A 17,254-nucleotide genomic window follows, 5' to 3' on the forward strand; every position below is an offset into this window, starting at 1 on the left:
TAATATAAATTTTTTGCTGACTTTCATATTTGATGTGACCTTGACCTTGATCTGGATTTCATCAAAATTAAATCAGCTCAAGCTGCTCTTGGTATCTACCATCACACAAAATTTTAAAAATGATATCTTAAAAACTGTGGATTCTAGACTGCTAACAAACAGACAGACAGACAAACAGACGGGCCTGATTACAGACGCCCTCCCCAAATAAACAAAAAGGAAAACACACATTTTCTCGATACACAGACATAGAAAGGTCACCCACATCATCATGTTATTGGTTTGTTAGCCTACATCCATCAATACTGCTAACGTTAACTTACTAACGTTGGTGTTGGCAGTTTTCTGGCTTTGTATCTTCTCTGGCACGTTAGCTGCTAACAGAGAGATAGCTTATTTTTTAATGAATGACTTCAGACTAGCTTAACACATTTTCCAAAATAATAAATAAAAAACATCTTAAAGAGAAGAAATTAATCAGGGGCACGGCAACTGTACACATAGCTTTACACTTTACAGGAGCAGGAGTGTTTGCTAGTGGTACCCACACCTGTAGTTCAAGTAAAAAAGTGAAATCCATTACACAAATGTGTGAAATAATATTGGGTACATTTCAGAGGTCATTTAAGCATATTTATTTGCTTCTGGACACATTACTGACCTGTAAAAACTGAGAAATAATGGAATAGTGGAATACACTGACTTGAAACACCAAACATGCAGGACTTGAGACACTCATACCACCTGCACTTAATTAGTATGAAATGTAATTTTTTTTTTTAAAAAATGCATATATAACAAAAATAATTTAATAAAGTAATTACATATTTGTGTGTGTCACACTGACAGGGATTCTGCCAGCCCTTCACCATGCTCAGGTCAGCAGGAACTTTATAAACTACATGTCTGTGAAGGTTCTCAGTCATCCAGGTCATCATAGTCTAAGGAGCTTAGAAAGAAAAGTGTCTGGACTTCTTTAAGTTGCTTGAAGACGTTTCACCTCTTATCCAAGAAGCTTCTTCAGTTCTAGGGTCAAATGGTGGAGAGTCCCAGATTTAAACCCTGGGAGTGTGTGTCCCCCCAAAGGGACATGGAGCCCCTAATGATCCTCTACCTAATCACATGAGCCAAGGTGTGAAAACGGGTGTAGGTCACATTCAGCCAAGATTTCGGGTAAACTCATTTTGGAACCTAGCTCCACCCTATCATGTGATTTCCTGAGGTCAGAAGGCCCAGGATGTGAGTGGGTCTTAAGGCGTCTGGGAAGGGATCTCAAAACTGGATTACCGATGGCAGACAGTTGGTTTCATAAACCACCACCTCTGTTCAAAGAGGGTCGTTCACAGTGAACATAGATGACTTCTTTCACTCCTCTTTCAAACAATCTGTCCTCTCTGTCCAAAATCTTTTGGACAGAGAAGACAGACGCCTTAACGCAGACTCACATCCTGGGCCTTCTGACCTCAGGAAATCACATGATAGGGTGGAGCTAGGTTCCAAAATGAGTTTACCCGAAATCTTGGCTGAATGGGACCTACACCCGTTTTCACACCTTGGCTCATGTGATTAGGTAGAGGATCATTAGGGGCTCCATGTCCCTTTGGGGGGACACACACTCCCAGGGTTTAAATCTGGGACTCTCCACCATTTGACCCTAGAACTGAAGAAGCTTCTTGGATAAGAGGTGAAATGTCTTCAAGCAACTTAAAGAAGTCCAGACACTTTTCTTTCTAAGCTCCTTAGACTATAAACTACATGCAGTCTAAAGACAGTGTTCTTAAAGTTTTGGTGATAGAGAATCAGTGTAGAGTACCAGCATCTGAGGCCAAAACAATTTAGTATTTGTCATGTCTTCTGCTCACAGGATAGCTTATTATACCTGTGTTGGACCATAAATATAAACCACTGGTGAAGTGAGATTTATTTATAGTCTTCAGGGCTGCACTTTGAGAATCCTGGCTCTAAAATTGCAGATAGCAACACTCAGTAATGGAGAAAGTAAAATTCTCCTAACAAGCGTTACTTCTACCCACCTCGCCCACTTTGTTTTCCCAGCTGTCGATGAAAACTTGTCTTAAAAATAACTATGACAACAATCAGTGTGTAGATCCTAAATGGTACATTCCCAACATCCCCACTGTGCTGTTGAGTGGTGTTGAAAACACTGACACAGGCTAGGCTTCCCAATGACAAGCTGTACCTGAGATCATCAACAACATCCACTGTATGCTCAGCACCGAGGAACCTCTGCTCATGGTTAGGACAGAGAATGGCTTCTCTGGTTTCTGCCATGTTTGACCTTAAGTAAAAAACTAAGTGTTTTTTTCTTCCACAGAAGGTGATGAAAACCAGCACTTGAATATCAGAACAATGACCACCATTGACCACCACTGAAATCTGTGAATTGCCTGTCAAAACCTGGACACAGGTTGGTCATTAAAGTCGTTGCCGGTTTTGTAGGTATATTACACTGACTTTAATAAATATACACTCATTCATTTGTTGTACTTTTTAGACCATTTTGATGGAGACAGTTATTAACCTCTGTGTCATGTAACATCTGTGTGGCAGGCAAGGTAGAACCCACACACAGGACTCGGAGACAAGGGAATAAAATAAAGGAGGCAGCTTCATTTGCTGTAACAAGAAACTGGAAAACAAAAAATACAAAAATGCAGGCCAGGAGGAAACCAGGAAACTGTAAAACTCGGAACTTGGAACTAAGGATAAACAAAGGACCCACGGCAAACTGGGATGACGTGACAACGAGCAGAGGTAGACTGAGTTAGAATTTCGTTCAGGATAACAAGAGGATGGGCAACAGAAGGGAACACGGCTGGAACTAATGCAGACTAAAAAGACAGAGAAAGGAAAACTGAACAAGACACACATGAGATGAGGTACTGTCAAAATAAAACAGGAAGTGACACACACTGAGTCAAAGACAATGAAATGTGAATTTGGCACTGAGACAAGGCGTAAACAAACACTGGGACAAGACTGACTAAATACAGAGGCAAGAGCGAGGGACACAGGGAAGGAAACAAAGATACAAGAGAACCCAACAAACTGGACACAGAAGCATAAATAAACAGACACTAAAAGAACTAAACCACACTAAGCTTGAACTTAAACCATCATCTTAATGAGAAAAGAAAGAATAATGAATACACACAAACTCAAAATGCTGGATCACAAACCTGGCGCCATGACACCGTGTGTCTTTTATCCTGTCTCGCGCTGCTCTCTTCTTCTCCTCGCAGCCCAAACCGGTCACAGCAGATGGCTGCCTCCCTGAGCATGATTCTGATGGAGGTTTCTCTCTGTTAAAAGGGAGTTTTTCCTTCCCACTGTCGCCAAGTGCGCGCTCATAAGAGATTATCTAAATGTTGGGATTTTACATCACACTGCACTTTATTGTCAAGATGACAGAAGAGAAGCTGAGAGAGGCTGAGGCCGCCGGCCTCCATAAAGTCTTCAAGCTTCAGAGCTCCCTCACCTGCAACTCTGTGGTAACAATTCCCACTTACTTGCACATATTCACAGCAGGATGAATAAAGTCTTTGGGTGCTTTTCTATGAAATCCCAAGAATTTATTTACATATTTCCAAACCCTGTGAAACATCAACATTTTTCCCTTTGTTTTTCAAGTTCTATTTAGCCATGTGGGCAGCCAGAAAAAGTACGAGTCTGTGCAGGATATCCTCAAAAATTTCTTTGACTTACAGATGAAGTAATTTGTGCTGAGAGGACAGGTTGGCAGTCCTCCCTGGAGCAGATAGTGCCAAGGTTTAAGTGGTTTTTATGTTTGTTTTTTCTCCATATCCAGTCATAAGTGCATCTTGTTATTCACATATGAAAGTACAACTGTAGTGTCCCTGTGGCACAGTCATATAAATATTGTTACATATGTTTTGCAAATTTTAGTTTGCATGCTTTCAACAACATGATAGAAACTGCAGAGTCCTGCACTGGTATGCCGCCAGATTGTGGAAAACCAGGTGCTTAGTCTCGCACGGTTATTAGAGCATATCACAGCACTCAAAAGCATTGACTGTCATAAATAAGTCATGACGTCAGTAAAATAACAGATTGCAATTTAGATTTTTGTTAAAGTTCACAAAGAAACACATTGCTTATGTGCAGCAGCATCAAAGATGGGCAAGCAGACCATTCTTCACTTCAAAACTGTTACCAAGAATTATAAATGATGTGTCTGTTTGATGAATTTTAAGAGAAGATAAAGGTTATGCTTTCCATAAGTTGGGAAACTGCCATCCAAACAATACACACAACCTATAAGAAGATGGCTTAAATAATTGGAAAGACTCGGTAGGTTAAAACTAACTCTATCAAATAGGGAAAATAAAGGGACTCTGTTCTATAATCCACTTGTTAGTGTTTCGCCTTTACCTGTAAATATTTTTGGCTGGTCATGTTATACTTTTAAAAAACACAATATTGACTTGCTTACATTAATTATATGGTTTATTTGAAGTTGTGTTGCTATTACTGTGTTACTATTGTGTCCTGTTTCATGTCACTTGCCACATATTTTGCCTCCAAAATCAGAGTTCTGTAGAAATATTTAAATAGTATGTAGGGGGGAAACAAATAATATTTTGCTGTAACTTCAGCAGACAGCACAGTTTGAGTTTCATACCATTAACAAGTTTGTTTTAAACCTCAAACTTCTTTTAAAAGCTTGTCAATGCCAAACTATTGGAACATCTCTATAGCTAACAAAGCCTGAACTGAAAACCAATGAATACAAAGCTCTTGATTTTGGTGATAGCTGACTAAATGAAGAGGAAAAACATTCCCAATTTTTCTTTTTACATGCAGCCTCTCATGTGGTTACCAAGGAAACTGGTGGACCAACTTAAAAGAGATATTTCCTGCCATTTAGGAAATGCTCATCAAGAATTTGCCTTTCTTGGATAAACACCTTCTGTCTGGGGCTGGATGGACACTGATTAGGACGTAGCAGGAATTTCCTGACAACTGTTGCCGCCCTCTCAATCATAAGTGCCAGCCAGCCTTAGGAACATGGCACTTTGGAGAGAGCTAAGGGTGAGTACACTATAAGATGGTGCGGGCATGAGAATTTACCATTTTTATCTGGTTTATCTGAGCTTATACATGGTAGGAGAACTTTAAGGCTTTTTAAGGGGGGTAGGTCACGCATTTGTCTAGATAATGCAGATTAAATCCTAAATCAAATATGTGCTCAACCTTTTTTATTGTGGCAGCACATGTGTGTCTGACTGAGTTCAACCAGCCTGTACATGTCAATGAGAGTCAGCCTTTAGTAATCGAAATAATTTACAAATCCTGTATTCTGCAAAACTGCATTATTATACTCTACAGTTTAAGTTTGTCAGCTTCCTAGAAGTTCTTTGAAATATTGTGCTAACTGAAAGCAAAAGAAATATAAAGATTTATTGTAGGCTGGTGATATTGTTTGACTCCTTTAGTGATGTCCTTGAATTACTGTCTTTGCAGGAATATGAACTCAATCAACCTAAAGTGCAAAAACCCTGAACTCACTTCTTTTGATCACTTTTATTGGGTTTAGTTTTACTGTGAGTCATATATGGGAGATTATAACAAGAATTTTAGTTTAGTGTTTTTAAACAAAGGCAGCATTTGCTCTGAGACAGACAGGTGAACAAGCCTCCAGACTTAAAAGAAGACAGACCTGACAGTGCCGCAGTCATGGGTGAGTGGGGCTTCATCGGTGGATTCTTCGATGCCCTCCAGACACAATCCCCGATGCTGGGCCGTTTCTGGCTCTTCCTCATGCTGGTGTTTAGGATAGTGATCCTGGGAACTGTGGCCAGTGACATGTTTGAGGACGAGCAGGCGGAATTTATCTGTAACACCCTCCAGCCAGGATGTAAGCAGGTGTGTTATGATGAGGCTTTCCCCATCTCCCAGTACAGATTCTGGGTGTTTCATATCGTCCTCATCGCTACACCTTCTCTGCTTTTCCTCGTGTACGCCACACATCAGCATAAAAAGAGTGCTAATCCCCCTCCATCAAGTAAAAGGTGGAGCAGCGAGAACAGAGAAGAAAAAGCTTTAAGGAGGCTTTACATTATCACTGTGATCTTCCGCTTGGTGGCAGAAATTGTCTTTCTATTTACCCAGTGGTATCTGTACGGCTTTGAGGTAAAAGCCTATTTTGAATGTAGTCGTTCTCCCTGCCCCCTGACAGTGAAGTGCTACACCTCCCGGCCTGCAGAGAAGACAATCTTTCTTTTCTTCTACTTTATTGTAGGGGTGATATCAGCATTTTCCAGCTTTTTCGAGCTTCTTTACAGCTCTCGAAAGTGGTTTTGCTCAGACCAGGAGGACAAAATCTACTACTGTGACTGTGAGAACCTCCACAACCTCAAGAATGAGGAGACACAGGAGAAATCGGGAGGAAAGACAGAGTCAGAGAGCACGGCCAGCAGTGTGAAAGTGAAGAAGGGATCAGTGAGAAGCGGCTCCGGTCGAAAGGTCTATTGCATCGATCACAAGTGCAAGAGTCCAAGAGGAAAATATGTGAGAAGGAAGATGCTTACGGTGTGAGATGACTCTGCAGTAACACATGCTGCAATCACAGCATCCTCCTTTTTCTATTTTAAACTCACAACTACCTTTCTAATTCCATTTCACTTGGAAGAATTTCCCTGTTTAGGAGTTTTTGGCTTTTTACACACTTCACAAAAAATGCATGGAAGCTGACCCATCAAATTTCAGGAAATGAGTAAAGACAACACAGATGATAAGAAGAACAAGAAGGATGCATGTGAGACATTGTTGACTTGTTCGTTCTGGTGACTGATTAAAGGCTTAAAGGAGAACTTTCTGGAATACACTTGATAACACTTGCTTAAGACTGATTGCATTTTGTGTTTGTGTTGTACCCACTTTAAAGGACAAATCCGCCCTGAGGCAGCATGTGAAGATTAATTTATTTAAGCAGGTCTGGAAAGTGAAGTAAGGCTTTGTAAATGGAGGCATCTGTCTCTATCCAATCTGTAATGTTGGAATTATTTCAAGGTAGGGTGACCAAATTCCCAGCAAAGTAAATTGGAAGACAAAGTGGGATGCATCAACAGTGCTGGGAAGTAGTCTGAAATGTTCGTGTCTACTTTAAAAATACAAATACACCAAATTCTGCATGTTATCAGATTGTAGCATGTACATGCAAACTCTGTTACTCAGAATATATTGCTGCTTCATTTCATTTGAGGTAGTTTCCATCGTATTCACCAAAATCTGCAAAGCTTTTACTCGACTTGAAGCCACTTGTGAGTCTATCATTAGGCACCTTAACCTTCTGACTATCAGAAAAAGCCTTCCCTTCTGTTTTAAATGCCAGACTTCAGAAAAGTGCACATCCAGCAGTACTAGTCAAAATGTGTGGCATTGTCTCAAGATGTGGGAGAGGGGTACAAGGAATAAAGTCCCACATAAAGAGGGACGTCTGGTCACCCTGTTTTTCAGGGTTTGTTCACTGTTTTTTGAGTTTCTTACAGAGATTTAAGAGTTTCCGTAACTGTCAGGGGGCTGGGTCTGCGACCCAACATTTTCACTTCTGTTGTATTTTTGACTTCTTATGTTATATTGAAATAATTTTAAGTTCTATTATTATTATTAGTTTGTCTGAGATGAATTTTAGTTTAGTCAATATTTCCATGCCCCCTAGTTTATATATCATGTCAGGTGTTTCATGTCTGTGTGTCCACATTGTAAAGTTTGTGTGTCATGTCTATGTTCTATTATGTTTCCCGTTTTATTTTGAAAGTCTTGAGTTTTGCTTCCCCTGTGGCATCATGTTCAATTGTGTCAGCTGTGTTTCCCCAGGTGTTTCCACTTCCCTCATTATCCTTCAGTGTATTTTAGTCCTTTGTCTTCCTCTATTCAGGGTCGGCTACTCTGCCGTTCTGTCACAGCAGAGTAGCCGGTGTGTTTGTGAAGCGAACCCGAATGCAGACACGGGAGAAATGAACTGAGGTTTAAATACAAAGCGAACCTTTATTACAGCTGATACACAAAACAGAAAAAACAAGGCAAGGCGAAACTAAACCAACCTAAATGAAAACAATGAAAAGAGACAAGAACATGAAACTGAACAGGAACATGCGAAACGTAACCATGAAGTGATCCAAACATGAGCATATACATGAACCTGAGCAGCTGAAAACAAGACTCTGTGACTTGACATGAAGACAACAGACGGACCCACACTGAACAGAGGACTAAAATACACAGAAGGATAATGAGGGAAGCGGAAACACCCGGGGAAACACAGCTGACACAAAAGAACATGATGCCACAGGGGAAGCAAAACTAAACACACTGAACATGGAAACACAAGACTTTCAAAATAAAACAGGAAACATAATGGAATGTAGACATGACACACGAGCTAAAACTAAAACCTAGCATCAGCACTTTACTTAGCAGATCACAGACTGAGGTTATTCACTTGGCTCATTACTCACAGTTAGTCACAAATTAGTCACTGATTATTTTTGTTTGCTGATCAGCTTTTCAGATAAATATACAGTACATGACTGTGATACAGTAATTCTGGTTTTGTTCAAAGCAAATAAAATCTGCTTTTTGGTAACTTTCATCAAGTCATAGCTAACTTATTTAATAAAATAAAAATATAATTACATCAAGGTTTCCAACAGTTTGTTTGTTTTGTTTAGTTTTTCAAATATGTTTTGTTTTTTTGTTTTTTTTTAATGAATGGACAGTCGATATGACTCTAATTGAATTAAATGAGGTTATTAAAGCCTTATTGTGATATTATTGTGAGCTATGCCTGTCATGGTTGCCTGGTACCTCAAGGTATCTCTTTTTTTGGGATTCATAACTTGTAACTAATGGTTTTATCAATGGTTAATGTAAGATTTGCTGGCATTCTACAGGGCCAACTCTCTCCACCCAGTGTGGGTTGACTGGAAGTGAAAAATCCACACACTTCCTTTCTAGAAAAAAAAAGCCTTAGAGGACAAACTCCATTTATTATAAGGAATGCATTACTCGCATTCATATCTGCACTGTGTTTTCCCAGTCGATTAACCTTTTTTTTTAAATTCAATAAAGACCTCAAACTGATTTATGATGCATTACTTAATCATCTGTTAACCAAAACCACTGGTTAAAATGTCCAAACCTTCAATAGAGGGTACAGTCTACAAAAGTGGTGTTACATTTTTGTAACTCCTATTTAAAAATGCTACAGCATCCTTAAACAACAAAGATCTCAAGTGGAGTTTAACGAATTGAATTTCTTTTTTTGAAATGGTGTATTTAGCCTGTGACCGCTGGGAAACTTTCAGAGGCGCACACCAGCAGCAGGCAGCCGGACTGGTTGCTCAGCTTTTATATTTGTGTCTCCGACATGAGCGAATGAATAGACTCTTTGTGAGTTCACCGGTGTTTCCTAGTGTTTTGCTTTTTATTGATGTCACAACACATTTCACTATTAATAATCAGACACAGCAGCTTTTCTCCTGGTGCCCTTTTTTAAAGGATATCGTAGTGTACCGTCAATAAGTTGCTCCAGTGCCGGCACGCCACACACCACGAGACAGCATGCGCGCCGTTTCTGTTTGTGGCCGAGGATCATGGGGGTGAATATAATCACGTCATAAGAAACAAGCTCTGTGGCATTTTTCAGAGTCGTTGCTGCGCAAGTTTGGACACGAACCTGTTGTTTTTGTTCATGAGTTTATCACGCTGAATCTCATTCCCATTCCTACAATCTATTGTGCAGTCAAAAAAATTGTTATATAAAGGCTTAACCCTGTAATATCAAGAGTATCATATTTGATACATGAGTTTTTGTGAGTGTTCGAGACCTCTGCATCATCACTGTGGATTTTTTTTCCTCCTGAAAACCTAAATAAATTGCACAATATATTTTAAAGCAATAAATTGGGGGGGGGGGAAGATTTAATAGTTCATTTCTTTTTATTTAATTTTACCAGAAGGTTAAAAAAATGTACATTTCTGGCAGTTATTTCATGGTTCAGATTTTAACGGTTTAAAAACGTTAAAGCGATCATCTGATCTCAAAACTGCTGTTGCTGGGTGTTTTTTCAGTTTGCCTGTCTCATTTTAGTGTCTTTGTTGTAGCTCCGACACTGACTCTGACCTAAATACTTGTGTCACATGCACAGGTGGTGTAAAATATTCTAATCAAAGCAGTCTCATTTGATCACCGCTCAGCTGCACAACATGAATATTAAAGCCCCCCTCTGCTCAGGAACATGTTTTGCTTGCTGTTACCTCACTTGGATGTTTGACCTTGACGGTACGGGACAGTGTGTGTGTAAAAGCTATTTCTCTCATGTTCTTTTGAATGACAGTGATGGTTTCCCTCTGCTCACCTCAAATTTCTGCCTAGCAGGTGTTTTTCCTGCCAGGATTAGTGACAAAACTGGTTTGGGACACCAGTTGTATAACAGAAACTCCAGAGAGTGAATTTTTGTGCCCTGCAGTGTAACCACTGTTGCATAATTATAAGTTGCGTAATAACGATATAACTTACCCTTCACTGATTGGCCCTTTTAATAGGTACACATGTCACAGCTGGCTGAGTTTAGCCATGTTGACATGATCAAGTCCATCAGAATGAGGAAGAAAGGTGATTTAAGGTTCTCTGAACATGGCACGGTCGTTGGTGCCGGATGGGCTGGTCTGATTATTTCAGACTGGGATTTTCCCACACTCCATCTCCAGTGAGCAGTTCCTGATGGCAGAGGTCAGATTGCCAGACTGCTTCTAGCTGATGGAAAGATTACAGATAACTCAAAGAACCACTCGTTATAACCAAGGAATGCAGAAGAGCATCTCTGAACAACACAACCTTGAAGCGGATGGGCTACATCAACAGAAGACCACACCTGGTGCCACTGCTGCTGGCTAAGACTTTCAAACCGAGGGTACCACTGACACAGGCTCATCAGAATCGGCCAACAGGCCACTGGAAAAAATGTTTCAGTCATAAACACAAAAGCGTGGATCCTTGCATCAACACTTCAGCCTGCTGCTAGTGGCCGAATGGTGCAGATGATCATTTAAATACTACAGCATACCTGGGTATTGTTGCTAACCATGACCATGCCTTAATAATGGCCACAGTGATTACATCTTCTGTTGGGTACACACTGATGTTCCATGTAACACGCCTCAAATCATCTTAGATCAACTTCGGGTTGTGGTGGAAGTATCTGATGAGCATATGTATAATTTTTGGACTACAGTCTGCTAAAGAAGTCAGTATACACCATAGTTTAAAATAATATACCACAAAAGAATTTTCTGAAAAGAAATTTTGCACTAAAGCAAAAATTACCTTGATTATTCTGTCAAGTTCGTCTTGTCAACAGTAGGGGGCAGCAGTGGAACACTAAATCCCACACTTATGCCACTCATCTTCTGTAAGATGACTTAATTTGCAGCCACATTATCCCAGTGACACCCAGTGACAGTATATTTTACACTGCAGGGTTTATTCATGCATATCAATCCTTTTAGGCCTCACTTCTTTTCTTCAAGAACAGTTCAGACTGAAACAGTAAAATATCTTACTTGCTTTAAAGCTTTGTCATTTGGGGTAAATTGAATGAACTGGTTCTGTGTTTTCAGTTATTACTGCAGTATCTGAAGAAAGAGCGCTGGAACATAAAAAAAACAAGGTGACCGTCATTTGAACACCAAAGCATCCATAGGGCCAAGTGGCTCATCTGAACACAAAGATAATCTAAATAATCTCCAAAGAAGCTTATTTTTTGCCTTATGTATTCCTCCAGGAAACACACACACACACAAACCCCTCCTGCAGTTCCCTGGACGCATCATATATGCAGATTGCAAAGTGGTGCAGCTTCTTTGATGTTGCACAGAGCAGAATTCTAGATGTGTTTTATATAACTGCTCGAGAGGGAAGGAAGGAAGAGTCGAAGAGGATTACCGTCAAAACTTCCCCTTTTCCTTTTGTCTGCCTGCATGTCTACCTTTTTAAGTCTGTCTCGTCAAACTGGAAGCCTGCCTGTTTGTTTCTTTCTCTACCCTCTCTATTTTCCACTTTCTATGCTTTCCTACACTTCACGCTCTCTCTCGTTCTTTTTTTTTTCTCTTCTGAATCCAAGGAGGCTTCGGTGCTGGAGTCTGTCTCAGACAAAATGTAGGTCATCTGTTTTCTGCGATTCCCCTCACACCAACACGGAGGAGGAGATGGAAATGATAACATCTTTCTCTGCTCTCTCCATCTCCCCACCCCTCTTTCATTCTCCACCTTGAATGAGACACTTCAGGGGCTCCCCGCGCTCTACCTGTGTCCTCTGCGCGCTCCTTGGAGGCTCCCTCAGTACACACCGACCTGAGTGACAGCTCCACATGCGGAGTGCCTCTGAGCGTCCCACATCTTGTTCAGTCGTGTGGGGACAAAACTTGCCAAGATGTCTTTTCCCCCCACACACCCCTCACCCCCACCCTCAGAAACATCACTCCTACAGTTTGCTTTCTCTGTTCCAAACAAAGTATGAACAGCTCACTCTCAGCTACTGCGTCACTCTTTGATTTGGTTTATTTATGGCACAGCGCCCAGTTCTAAGCAAATCAAGCAGCTTGTTTACCGGACTGACTTTGGTAGCGTGTGACCCAATGATGTTGATGTAAGTCTTCGAGGGTTAGAGTAAACACTGGCGAACAAGTCACAGAAGAAGACGCCTTACATTTGTATGTATTTTTATTGCTAATTAGCTTGCATGGGGTTTGATTAGTGATTAATGGCAGGGGAACAAACAGAGAGTATTTCCTGTGACAACCAAATGACAAATGCTGATTTGGAAAACAAAACAAAACAAAGAAATGACAGAGGAAAACAACAAATGCTGGAAAAACTGACTCAAGTATACATATTTATCTATAACTGAGTCAGTCACACAGATATTTTCAGCTTATATTAGCCTATACTCAAAATCTCAGGCTGCTGGTTTATTTGTGGTCCCTACGATATTTAAAAGTAGAATGGGAGGCAGAGCCTTCAACGTTCAGGTTCCTCTTCTCTGAAACCAGCTCCCAGTTTGGATTCGGGACACAGACACCCTCTCTACTTTTAATTAGCCTTAAAACTTTCCTTTTTGATAACGTTTATAGTTAGAACTGGATCATGTGCCCCCCCTTAGTTGCACTGCAATAGGCCTAGGCTACTGGAGGCTTCCCATGATGCATTAGGTGTTTCTTCTTCACTGACCTTCCTTCACTTTGTGTTTATACACCACTCTGCATTTAATTATTAGCTATTATTAATCTCTGGCTCTCCTTCCACAGTGTGTCTTTTTTTTCTCCTGTCTCCCTCCCTCGCCCCCAAATGGTCGCAACGGATGGCTGTCCCTCCCTGTGGCTGGTTCTGGAGGTTTCTTCCTGTTAAAAGGGAGTTTTTCCTTCCCCCCTGTCACCAAGTGCTTGCTCATGGGGTATGGGTGGGTGTGGGGATCTAATTGTTGGGGGTTTATCTATTATTGTAAGTTCTTCACATCATAAAGTGCCTTGAGGTGACAGTTGTTGTGTCGATGCCTTTTGTAGTATTTTTATTGGAATTATCTGTCAAGAAGCTTGTGAAGTATTAGGAAATGAAATTCTATTTTTATTAGCAGGTATCTGTGTCTGTGTTATACACCTACACAGTTTATGACTGCAGCTGGCTTCACCAGCTTTTTAGCAACTCCCCCCCAAAAAAATCTAACCTAGTCGCTACCTGCTGATCATGCTTATGAAAATAAGAAAATAAGAGTGGATGTTGGCAAAAAAGTAAAATGCACGGTTTTCCAAATCTCTGAGCTCTTCCCTTCAGAGAGCCATGCAAAGGCATGAGGTCATTTTTGGTGCAAACAATGTATTTGTCACTGCAGACTGAATGTGCCTTTCTGGTGCTAATTTACCAGAAAAGTTAGATTACCACTTTAGAGTCTTTTAGAGCCAAGTTACGCAACTATGTAACCGTGACCTCGCCGACCCTCGGTAATGCTGACGCTTTCCCGTACAATTCTGTGTGTACTTGCTGATCTCTAGCCCGTCACACAGCCGGACACAGAGCTGATAGATCCCATCTCTTTTCCCTCGGTCAAAGCAGCTGAAGCGTGCCTCTATGTTTATGGCGTCACTAAAGAGCTCGGGTCACCGCACATCACACCTCGACACTCTTCCTAGTCCTCCTCCTCATCCATCCATCCATCTGGACCCTCCACCCTTCCTCTCTTTCCTTTGCCACGGGGCACACTGTGCGCAGCATTTGCAAGGAAATGTTCTCGTCGCCTCTGTTTCTTTCCCTCCATCTGCTTTCTTCGCTTCTTCCTGTTTCCTCTGCCCAAAGGGGCTGGGTGGGGGTTACGGGATGCTGGGCTACAATGTGAATGATGCACTGTCATCCTATCTCACCCCCACCCTTACCCCTGCTATCGTTTTCTCAAGGAAAATATTGCGTAAAGGCCTTTGGGCTTATGGCCACAAAAAAGGCCATGTTGCAAATAGTGACCGGAAAGTGGATGAGCTGACTGCCTTGTTTTGAGAGCTTCTTTCCAAAACAAGGTATTGCCTGGGTTGCTAAAGCACAGAGCCAAGAACATTAGATTGCAATATTTTATGAACATGAATGCTTTTTTGATTAATTTTGTATCTTTTTTTTTTTCAGTTCCTTTGCACATTTGTCTGGAAAAAGTAATATTGCTCTAGGATGGATGGATAGATGGATGGATGGATGGAAGTAAAGTTGGGAGTTTGAGCTCTCCCCCGGTTTCTGTCAATTCTCCGTTGGTGTTCACTTGTTTTCGATGTCCTTGCGGTCCTCGTGGGAGATTACAGAGAGTGTGTGTGCGCACTCAAGTGTAGCTACTGTGTCCTTGTGAACGTATACCTCAGTATTTGTGTGTGTGTGTGCATAAGTGTGTGCATGCATGGTTCACCCCGTGCGTGCAGAGCTGTCCAGAGTGGTGTGCTCAGCAGTCGTGCTCGGCTGCACACTAACGCGATGTGACAGGGTAGAAATACCAGTACCGACCGTGCTCTCGCCCACCCACCGTCTCACACACACACACACACACACACGATCTCCATCCCGTCACCATTCACTCCCCCCCCCCTCCATCTCCCACTTTCTCCACCGCACCGTGCCCACACCCCATTGGCTGTCTACTTCCGTCACTCCATGTCTTCTGCTCGGAGACAGAACCATGAGCCCTCCATGCTTTTCCTTCCCCCTTCATTTCACCTCACCCCCGAAAAACCGTTCTCCCCATTTGGCTGCCTACTAGCAGCATTATGCAGGGCCCTACTCTAATATCAGTGTGTGACATGGTATGAAATGGGACACGTTACGCAATGTCCCATTATGCAACGCAAAATTTTCATGTGTTCATCCACCCACCCTCTTGAGATGGGTCCTTTTTCTCCACTTTGCTTTCGCTCTCTCGTTCTTTCAATATCTCCTTACCGGTTGGTTGGCTTCCTTAACGGTGAACCAAGGTGACAGTCCCAGTAGGGGACAAAACTCATTTGACATTTGCAGTTGTCACAATTTGAACCCTGACCTCTGTTCCTTTGCAGCTGGCGGGTTCAAGCTGATAGGACAAGGAGAAATTTAAATACCATGCGACCATCTTCTCATCTTAGAGTCCCGGTGTCAAAGAACACTGAGACATCTTTCTTATAACCTTCAGGCTACGGCTGATTTATCATGCAGCACCTCGACTCATATTTATACCATTACACAGTTTCACGCTTGGATACAGCTGGATAAAAGGCTACTCTCTGGCCACTAAGCAGCTCCACTGGAGCATTTCAGTGCCTTGCTCAAGGACATTTCTGTTTTACTTTTCAAGCTTGGAGTGGGCTCTAACGGGTGTCATTAGAATACACAAAAAGCTAGATTAAGGTCATTTTCTCCCCTCTGATGGTACAGTATGGTACTATACTTAAGAAGTCAGGGAAAAACACTTAGATAAATAGCTCCTCTCTGACTGGTAAACTCCCAATTCGCAAACCCCCACCATGATCGGCCAAAAAGCAAAAGCAGCTCAGGTACCTGCCAACCAGCACAGATACAAATCAATAATGTTTTACAAAAGGAAATACATATATCATCAAGTACGGAAACATCAACAGAGGCTAACAAAATTCATGCGCATGCATGAAATAGCCAAAAAACTACATTTAAACTGAAAAAAAAAACTACATTTAAACATGATTGCAGGTTTTATTATATATTTCTTGTTTAAGTTAGTCATACTGGAAGCAGCCTCAACAATTTTATATGCTGCAGAAATGTTTCACCTGGAGAAGTGCAGTTGTATCATGTAAACCAATCATATTTTTTGCTTTTAAAATTTTAATTTGTCAAATAGCTGCAGCTGAGAGTATTTTCTACTCACGAACCCCAGTGTGGGTGGGTGTCCCTAACACACCTGTTATTCAAACCTTCTGCTTGTGAAGGGGAGCTAAGAAGAAAGTTAGGTGAAAAGGGAGAGGAGCTAAAAAAGAATTGTTTCAGAGAGAAGATGAACTGAGGGAGGGGGGTCACACCAAACCCAGTGTCCAACATATAAGGATTATTTTGAACTGTGAATCATGCAGTGCAACCCCAGAGTCCAAGAATAACAGCAAAAGTGAGCGCAGCAGGTCCAAGTTCAAGATTTTACTGGACTGTGCTTGTGACTGTTTTTTTAAAAGAAAGAGTATCGCAGCACAAGATGTTTGGACATCGACCAGTTGGTGGGGGTCTCCAGTCTATCTCTAAACAAAACATAAAGTGTGTGTGTGCAATTCAAACCATATATAGATTACCACAGGACTGCGATATTATGTCCTAGGTGCCTCATATGACTAACTTTTTCCTTTTGGCAACTAAATCAAAAAGAGTTATGTCAGTGTTATTGCTACTATGATTAATGAGACAATGAGGATTATTTGTGGTAGATTAAGATTTTGAGAGAATTTAGGATACACAATGGTGGATGACTGCAGTTTTAGAGGCACCTATAGCAAACAAAAGTAAGCGCTTTGCTTGGTGTCAGCAAGTAAAAATGGGCACCTTTCACACCACTGCTGATAGTAAAGATACTCTGAGAGAGAAGGAAAGGGGGAATTAAGGCCACAGAGGGGACGGCGTTACTCGTCCCTCTTGCTACTTTGACCTTTTATACAAAAGAATCTATATAAAGACTGAACAGCTTCTCTATAT

At 41.3% G+C, this 17,254-nt stretch overlaps 1 protein-coding gene across 1 annotated transcript; it reads left to right on the plus strand.

Annotated features, from left to right (window-relative positions):
- Window positions 1-5,718: 5,718 nt before the first annotated feature.
- Window positions 5,719-6,579, plus strand: LOC134632985 (gap junction delta-3 protein-like). The gene has a single exon (XM_063481860.1). It carries the CDS (start codon window positions 5,719-5,721, stop codon window positions 6,577-6,579), a length of 861 nt encoding a protein of 286 aa, XP_063337930.1.
- Window positions 6,580-17,254: the final 10,675 nt, after the last annotated feature.

This window comes from Pelmatolapia mariae, linkage group LG8 (genome assembly GCF_036321145.2).
Source record: "Pelmatolapia mariae isolate MD_Pm_ZW linkage group LG8, Pm_UMD_F_2, whole genome shotgun sequence".
Taxonomy (NCBI): Eukaryota; Metazoa; Chordata; class Actinopteri; order Cichliformes; family Cichlidae; genus Pelmatolapia; species Pelmatolapia mariae.